The sequence below is a fragment of the Nymphaea colorata genome, chromosome 3, assembly GCF_008831285.2.
Source record: "Nymphaea colorata isolate Beijing-Zhang1983 chromosome 3, ASM883128v2, whole genome shotgun sequence".
NCBI classification, from domain to species: domain Eukaryota; kingdom Viridiplantae; phylum Streptophyta; class Magnoliopsida; order Nymphaeales; family Nymphaeaceae; genus Nymphaea; species Nymphaea colorata.
The window spans coordinates 15,363,224-15,372,246 of NC_045140.1; the positions used below are offsets into that span (position 1 = coordinate 15,363,224).

A 9,023-nucleotide genomic window follows, 5' to 3' on the forward strand; every position below is an offset into this window, starting at 1 on the left:
TTCTTCATGAAAAAGCCACACAATGATGCAAGCCAAGCTCCTTGGGAAAGCATTTACAAACTAATTTTCAAATACACGTGAGAACAAACCAGTTGGCCAAGCCAAGACCAGAAGATAATCAAAAACTTGAACTATATAAAAATTAATGTAAATACTAAAAATAATAGGAAAAAGTCACAACTTTGCAGATAAAATGTGTAAATAATGGTCTAAGGCATTAAAAAGCTGTCTAGGTGATGCTGGGATCTTGGCCACTGCCTAGGCAGCCTAGGCAGAATACATAACACTTCACTACATAAAGATGAGTCAAAGTATCGTCCCCCATAATAAAGTCTAACAGCATATCTTCGACAAACATATAAACCAAGTCCCCCACTAAAGCAAAACATGATCTACATAGAGCAGAAACCAAGAAACATACAGAGTACAGACGTGAATGAAACAATTAAGTACACTAATAAAGGTCAAGAAGACATGACAACAAAAGGAAGTCTATTGTTGCGATTGTGGGCAAACACATGACTCAAGTCACTCAACATTTAATCAGCTATAATCTATGGGCTAACAAAGGTGAGCGACTCAGTGACTTCGGCGATTTGTGATCCTTTGTTTGTTTTATTAAACATAGACAACAATTACGCATCTTCCAATACAAAAATTAAAAGCATTGGCAAATAATATTTCTTCATATAATAAACAATTGTTAATACGTGCATATACATAATAAAACTAAACAATTGTACATTCCATATATTCAGTAATTGGAAAAAACAGATACACTGATTAAAATAATTTAACAAACATTTCAGAAAGAAAATTAGATGCCTTGGTTGACTCTGCCAAATCATTGACCTAAAGGCGGATAACTTGGCCGAGTCCATAGCTTCACTCGAATGGCTCATCCAAGTTTTGTCTCAACGAGTTATATTTATCTTTTCTACCCATTTTAGGTCCAATAAAAGGCAACTCTTGCAAGTTAAAGTTACGAGTTGAGTCACCAAGTATGCAACCATTTGCAAAAGCACCCACAAGGGAAAGAAAAAAAAAATCTCTAGTGAGCAATATAAAAGGAAAATAACTGTAAACATGACAAATGCACACCTCAGTCTTAATGCCTAATCCAAGAGAAAGTGCCGCAGCAATCATTAGGATGATAAGAGTTGTATCTTGACAGGCTTCCCAAAGAAAGACCTATAAAGAGAAAGGAACAAACAAATAAATAAATAGGAACTTCAAACTTCAAAGACGAAATAAAATATCATGCTTTGGAAAGTTGACAACAAAAGTTTCAAATAGAATCAAAATTTATACCAAGAAACTCCTCCCCTTTTTACGTGGATATGTATTTGCACCAAATTCATTCCTCCGAGCTTCATCATCATCCCCAGAAACCCCTTTATCCAGGTTTGTTTTGAGCAAATTAGCCAGCCCTTCAACCTAAAAAAACTCTTGTATAAGCAACAGGTATGGAAGAAATGCAACACTGATAGGAACTCCAGAATAAGTTCAATGTTTTCAAAAACTTACTCCTCCAAGTCCTTGCAAGGAAGAGCTATCATGGTCCCGGGTCAAGGCAGCAAGCCGTTCACACCCAATTCCAAAGCCATGAGCGCTTGTGTGGAGCTCGTCTAGATCACCAGTTACTGAAGCAACCAAAGGAATATATAAGACAAAACTGTAATAATTTTTGGACTGCCATTTAATGTAAGAGAGCTACGATTAGGCCCCTAGTTGCTACAAGCAAAATATATATAGACACACAAAAACACAGAATACATGAATACAGAATGCATATATAGATATATACACACAAGACATATTAGCTTCACTATTTTAGAAGGGGGAGAGAGAGAGAGAGAGAGTGAGAGTAACACAAAATAAAGGCGTGAAGTAAGTTAAAGGAATGTTGATTCAAAAAAATAAGCTGAAGAGAGGTTAAAGAACGGCTTTCAAGCAAAGCCAAAACCTAGTAACATTTGATGGTTCAAAACATAGTTTTTTGAAAAAAAAACCACTTTGGGGCCTAATCAGTCATCAACTGGTCAACCACGTCAGTTGGCTAGTCTCAATCATGAGCCCAACCTACTAATATCTAGGGACTCATAGGTTGACTAGTGCCTATGAGAACCACGCAATCAGTCGGCCAAACTGCTCCTTAAGTTCACAACTAAGATTGGAGCAATAGGAAAGAAAAAAGAAGCTATAATCGGTATTATCAACACCACTCCGTACCTGTATTGTCTTGGACCCTTGCCACTATGTTACAAGTCAGATATAGAATTTTTTATATTTTTTCCACTTTTTCAGCAAATTTAAAATATTTTCAATTATTTGTTAATTCACAAAATCGAAAAATAGGGCGATACAAGCTGATAGATAATGATTTGTATTGGCTGATATGTTGTACCAATGAGCAGACCAATATATCGCCGATACCACATTGGCTGAAGTGTTAAGTTTCCCACCCTTTTCCATAATATCCAAACACAGTCAAAATTATGCATTTCAAGAGGCATAGTCAATGGTTGTTCATTTATCAAACTTCCAGCAGTTCAACAAGAGCTTGACAGATCTAAGAAAGAGAAGCAACGGTCTCAACCAGTGGGACAGAACACAGTATGCCCTTCCCGGTAACTGCTTCTTACAAGATTCATGAAGTTCACCTTCATCAAATGTTTATGTGTTGGTCCACATTATGGCCCCTCTAGGATGCTCTACAGTCAATGATCACTATAAGGAAACGGACATAATCCATTTCACGAAATCTGCACTTATGCAGCCCTAAACATATCCTGTAACAAATTTTCTTGATTTTAATTTCTCACAATTAAATCATAATGTTAAAATATTCACCAGGCTCTTTTGAACCTTTTTTTTTTATATATTATCATTACTCATTGTATTGGACTAAGTTGACAAAATCAGAAGTCTGATACAGGTCATTGAAGACCTTAACAAGCCTAATGAGGACTAGACGATATTAATCATCCAACACCACATAGGTAGATTGACCACATATATGCATATACTTATATCGAAATAAATACAGAAAAATATATCCATAGAAAAAATGCATATATACGTCTATAGAATAGCGAGTAGTTAGTTGACCAAAGGCTAGGTAAACTAATGGATTAGTCTGACCAACTAGTCAAAGGTTTGAAACACAGATCATTTGATAACCAACTCTCAACTAGTCAGACCAGTAGGAATTTTGACAATCAATGTACTAGATGCTTTTCTCATTTAACTTAATCCATTGAGGACACCCCAAAAATAAGTGTAGTGGAACATTTCCAAATATTCCCATGCCAATATTGGCTGCAATTTAATATTTTTCTGCATCCTTTATTTTTACAGCAACAGCTAATGTCTTCCTTAGATACATCCACGATTTGCCAAATTGGACCACAATTTTTTACCTAGAACTTATGCAGCATTTTTTAGTTTTATTTTAAGATTTTAAGTAACAATTTTATTCAACCTGAAGAATCCAATAACAAGGACCATCCAAGACGGCTTATCAGTTATTATAATCTAGACCAAGCATATCCGCAGAATTGCTTGTCCTACATTGGATGAATTTTCATATTCATGCAGCTTTCTCTATAATCATTACCCCAACTTGTTTGAAAGGTCATAATAAAAGAACAGGTCACATTCAGTTCAAGAATGCACAGAAAATTTTGACAAGTGACTGTTTAGTGAAAAACAAAACAAATAACACAGATGCTTCTCATGCTTTTTGAACAATATCAAAGATGAGGAAAGAGATAAGTAACAAATATAACAATTATACAAGCAAAATAAAGTACTGTATCACTTGAAGTGCAGACTGCATGCTATACCATGGAGCTGTGCTTTCCCAGCTTCCTTGAACAAAAATGCTGCCTGACATGCCAAGAGAAACGGGGTTTAGTAAGCAGAAGCAAGATGCTCAGAACAAAAATATGTGATGTTTAAAATCAGGACTAACCCGTATTGCTTGAGCATGGGCCCTTATTTTTCTTCTTGTCTGCTCCTTTTCTTCTTCCTTTTTCAGATCTAGTGTGTAACGGAAGCGACGGGATGCATTCAGCACAAGTGCAGCTTGCTATTGAAAATAGAAAACAACGAAAGGTGTTCACTAAATGAGCATATGAGTGTGAAGGCTTTCAACTTTTTCACAATAAAGGGTAGGATGGAAATTCAGTAGCAAAAAAGACTTGCTATGAAAACTATTGAATGGAAAGATTGTTTGAATTTACATTAACAAGCATGAGTAGCAGTTCTCAATAAATGACACAGAGAACAAAAATGAACTGTATAAGAAGGATCAAGATGATTTTCAATAATATTTGTCACGATTGGGATGATAGCATGTGTATCATGTCAGGCATATCAGGATACTTCAGAGACACAAAAACACTGTCAATGCTTTATCTTGACCTTCTCACTTTAATTTATATGAAATTGACTACTCTCTTAGTATACAAATGGTGCCTCGTTTTAGGTTATGTCATCAAATATCTAATTTCAACTTAAATTTTATTATTTGATGTTGTTAATCTTGATAAATGGAAAGACATACAGATATTTTAGGTAAGACAGGAATGATGCTCGATTGTTTTCTTTTGTCCCAGTCAAATGGCAATGCTCCCATCATCAACCTTCAAACTAGCAGGCTTCGGGTTAGGTGAAACCCTTGCAATCTCCGTTGCCCACAACAGGCGCACAACCCCAACTCTATCCTTGTAGCAAGGTTGGTCCTGCGGCTTCAAAAGGAAAATGTCTTGCCAGCATGGTGACATTTATATGTCGTCCATGAACGGGTATACATTAGCCATTAGGACATGCTGCACACATGCATAGGGAAGCTGTTATATGCAGTGGCTTGCCCTTGAATGGTATAAGCACTACTTTCCATCTCTCGAATGGCAATTTCTCAGCCAAGATTATGGTCAATCACAAGGTCAGCCAATCTACAAAAATCCATCACACCAAACCACCACAATGCTCATTCTTGTTCACATTCAAACATGTCCCATGTCGCATCACTTTATGTCAATGGAATGAATGGAAAAATCCCTACGAAGTCCTTGTTCTATCCAACCAATTCATTTCATCCTCGACTATACCATTTCGGGTACTCAATGTTGGTTATGTCAATCAAACAAATTCATCGAGTGGGTACCGCATGTTACCTTGCTAATAGAATGCCAAGCTCTAGCATTGAAAATCAAGTTCCTCTTGAAATACTATTTCAAAGAATGATTTCTATTAGGCACTTAAAAGTTTTTGGGTGCAAATTTTTTGTGCACATACAAGAAAGATTTCGAAATAAACTTAAAAAACGAGCTTTGAAATGCATCCTTCTTGGATACTCAAGCAAAAAGAGCGGTTACAAATGTTTTGATCCAAATTTGAGAAAAAAATTTGTGACTCAGGGTGCAAAATTTTTTGAGAATGAACCATTCTATAAGGCACCAAGTCAAGGGGAGATTCAAGGTTCCATGTCTGATCCCATTTCTAGTAGCTCTCTTCCTCTTGTTGACGTCTTTCAAAACCCTACTACCCACAACCAAAATCAAAACCAGCAATCTAGTGAACCCAATAGTCTTACCACTTTAGAAAACCAAAACTAAGATAATAACTCCATCATCCCAAACCAACGAGATAAACCGTGAACAAGCCACCAAGACCAAACCATTGAACCAAGTCAAATAATTGACCCAACCCTCAGAAGATCAACTCTTCCCTCTAAGCCAACGTCTAGACTAAGTGATTTCTATACCTACCTATCAACCCGACACACTTACTCCATAGACAAATATATTACTCTTGATACCTTATCTAAGTCATACAAGTCCTCCGTACTCAATACCTACTCTCAACTTGAACCAAAAAACTACGAGGAAGCAAGCAAAAGTTCAAACTGGCAGATAGCTATGAAGGAAGAATTGCCTGCAACGAAAAAAAATCAGACTTGGGATTTAGTTCCGCTGCCCAAAGAAAAGAAAGTCATTGGGTGTAAGTAGGTATAAAAAATAAAATATCATAGTGATGGAACCATTAAACGATACAAAGTCTGTCTTCTTGCTAAAGGCTTTACGCAGACTGAGGGAGTGGACTACAATGAAACTTTCCCTCTGGTCGCCAAGATGAATATAGTGAGGATTCTTCTTTCAGTAGCGTCAATGAAGAGGTAGAAACTAGCGCAACTTGATATCAATAATGTTTTTCTTCATGGACAACTCAATGAAGAAGTGTATATGGAGGTTCCCCAAGGTATAAAACATGAGAAGGGGCATGTGTGTAAACTATAAAAGACTTTTTATAGCCTTAAGCAGTCTCTCAGGGCATGGTTTTCACGCCTAAGTGAAGCATTGATTAAAATCGGTTTTAGGCCTTGCCCCTGCATATTATACCATGTTTGTCACTACCCGACCTTTAAAAATAACTATTCTACTAGTGCATGTAGATGATATCATATTGACATGTAATGATGAAGGGTTCATGGCGCAAGTACAAATTTATCTCAACAAGCAATTTGAGATCAAAGACCTTGGAATCCTACGGTATTTCTTGGGTATAGAAATGGCACATTCCGAACATGGAGTCTTCACATGTCAAAGAAAATATGTTCCAGATCTCTTGAAGGAAACCGGTCATTTGGGTGCCAAAGCCGTAGACACTCCACTTGAGATGAACTGCAAATTGAAGAAAGAAGAAGAAGAAGAAGAAGAAGAGATTGAAAACATACAAAGCTTTCAAAAATTTGTTGAGAAGCTTATCTATTTGACCGTCACTTGACCATATATTACTTACGTTGTCAACCTCATAAGTCAATTTATGCACAAGCCTAAGTCAAGGCATGTAAGTCAAGGCATGTCGAAGCTGCTCACAAAATTCTGAGGTACTTAAAAGAAACTACAAGACAAGGGATCTTGATGAAATGGGACCAAAAAATGGATGTAATAGGATAATGTGACGTTGATTGGGCAAGTGATCCAAATAACCAAAAATCTACATGGGGCTATTGTGTTTTTGTTGGATGAAACTTGGTGACTTGGACAAGCAAGAAGCAGTCCGTTCTGGCCCGATCAAGTGTAGAGGCCGAATACAGGGCCATGGCGTCATGTGCATGTGAGTTGATATGGATAAAAGCACTCTTGAAATATATAAAAATTAAAATGAATGAATCTATGAAGCAGAAGTGTGACAACATGGCAGCTATCTACATTGGGGCAAATCTCGTCTTCCATGACAAACAAAGTATATCGAAGTTGATTGTCATTTTATTAGAGATAAAATACAAGATGAAACCATTCAGACACCACACGTGAGAAGCTAATTTCAACTTGCCGACATCTTTACAAAGTCCCTTGGAAGAGATCGCCATGCATACATTGTGTGCAAGTTGGCGCAGATTGATATATGCTCGCCAACTTGAGGGGGAGACTATTCGTGGTATAGAAATGAGGAGGCAACTTCCCAACTTCCATAAAAGATAATCAAGAGAATCCACTATTTTTGGGAGGAGATAGGATACTAATCTGGTGAACTATCTCCACTGTGATTATTGGAATCTATCAAATCTAATGTTTTTGTTAAGTAGATTCTCAAGAATTCCTTATGTAACTGTTTCCATCTTGATTTGATGCATCCGAACCTTTATAAGCTGGTTGTTCCCCTGTTATAATCAGCAACAAAAAAAAGGGAAGCAGAAAGCCTTTTTTTTCTCTTGTGGATGTAGGCAAATTAGCCGAACCAAGTAACTCTGTAGCCTCTATTATTTTCTGTTCTTTCATGTATGTTTTCTAACAGTTCTCATTCAAACATGTCCCACGTCGCATCACTTTATGTCGGTGAAATGAGTGGAAAAATCTCTACGAAGTCCTTGTTCTATCCAACCAATCCTTGTTCTATCCAACCAATTCATTTCATTCTCGACGATGCCATTTCAGGTATTCGTGTTGGTTCTGTCGATCAAAGAAATTCGTCGAGAAGGATAACGCCAAGAAGTTCACGAGCACAAACAAAAGGAGGAGCCCAATGTGATAGTTCTTTGAAGGAATGAAAGGATAAGCAAACAATTTTCGTCACCCCAGTCTCTAATCGTAACTGCAGTGAAGTCACCAGACACGCTGGTTCTATGATTCAACCAAACAACCAAATAAATAACCTCCAAAAGTCGGCAGCTTTTATCATGTCCAGGCAGTCTCGCTGCCATGCATTGACAGGATGAGTTCCAATCCAGCGAAGCCACACCGGGAGAATGCAAAAGAAACAATAGGCAAAAAACTTACCCTCCAACGCTTTAGCCGCTCAAGCGACGCTTTCTTTGGCTGTGGGATATCGAATGCGTCGGTCTCGTCCTCGGAACCATCGGCTCCGCCATTGGCACCGCCACTGGATTCCTCATCCTGCCGCGGCCAGCGCCTTTGGGGCGAAGGCGAGAGGCTCATGCTAGGTCTGTTGGCAGGAGAGATGATACCGGCGGTTAACCAAATACCTCTCCCGGAAACCAGAAGCCCTTTCCAACTTACAGTCAAGATTTAGGTTTCCATGAGATGAACACAGAAAATGCGGAGGCAAAACAACGCAAGGGAAGATTTGCAGCCCTCGGACCGGGATTGCAAAAACACGGGAAGAACCCTCACCTGTTCCGGCAACCCTGAGAAGCTTCCTGGCACCTTCGCTCTCTCTTATGGTTATATACGCGACTCCCGCGCATGACTTTTTTATAAAAAAAAAAATTGTTTATGAAGAAGAAAAATTAAATGATTTGGTTATTAAAATTTTATATTATGACCAATATACCCTCTAACAATAAGAAGTTTTATTGGTTTATAATGTTGTCTATTATCTTATAAATATTTTATTATCTCGTAAATATCATTTTATATTTATGTTTAATGTTATCTCCTTCCTTTGTTTGTTACCTCGTTGTCTTATGAATATTTTAATATTTTATACATATGTAGAATTATCTCATACTGTCTTACATATTTGTCATCTCATACATATTATCTTATATCTAT

The 9,023-nt window shown here is 37.4% G+C and overlaps 1 protein-coding gene across 2 annotated transcripts in view; it reads right to left on the minus strand.

Annotated features, from left to right (window-relative positions):
* The window catches only part of LOC116250628 (calcium-transporting ATPase 5, plasma membrane-type-like), a 43,024-nt gene extending 34,306 nt beyond the window's left edge, over nt 1–8,718 (minus strand). For both annotated transcript variants that reach the window (XM_031624401.2, XM_031624399.2), the window contains exons 1-7: nt 8,643–8,718; nt 8,289–8,454; nt 3,977–4,093; nt 3,849–3,891; nt 1,528–1,643; nt 1,312–1,437; nt 1,102–1,191 (exon numbers count right to left, since the gene is read on the minus strand). In XM_031624401.2, the coding sequence (XP_031480261.1) occupies nt 1,102–1,191; nt 1,312–1,437; nt 1,528–1,643; nt 3,849–3,891; nt 3,977–4,093; nt 8,289–8,454; nt 8,643–8,716 (732 nt within the window). In that variant the 5' untranslated portion in view covers nt 8,717–8,718. The remainder of the gene's footprint in view (nt 1–1,101; nt 1,192–1,311; nt 1,438–1,527; nt 1,644–3,848; nt 3,892–3,976; nt 4,094–8,288; nt 8,455–8,642) is intronic.
* Nucleotides 8,719–9,023: the final 305 nt, after the last annotated feature.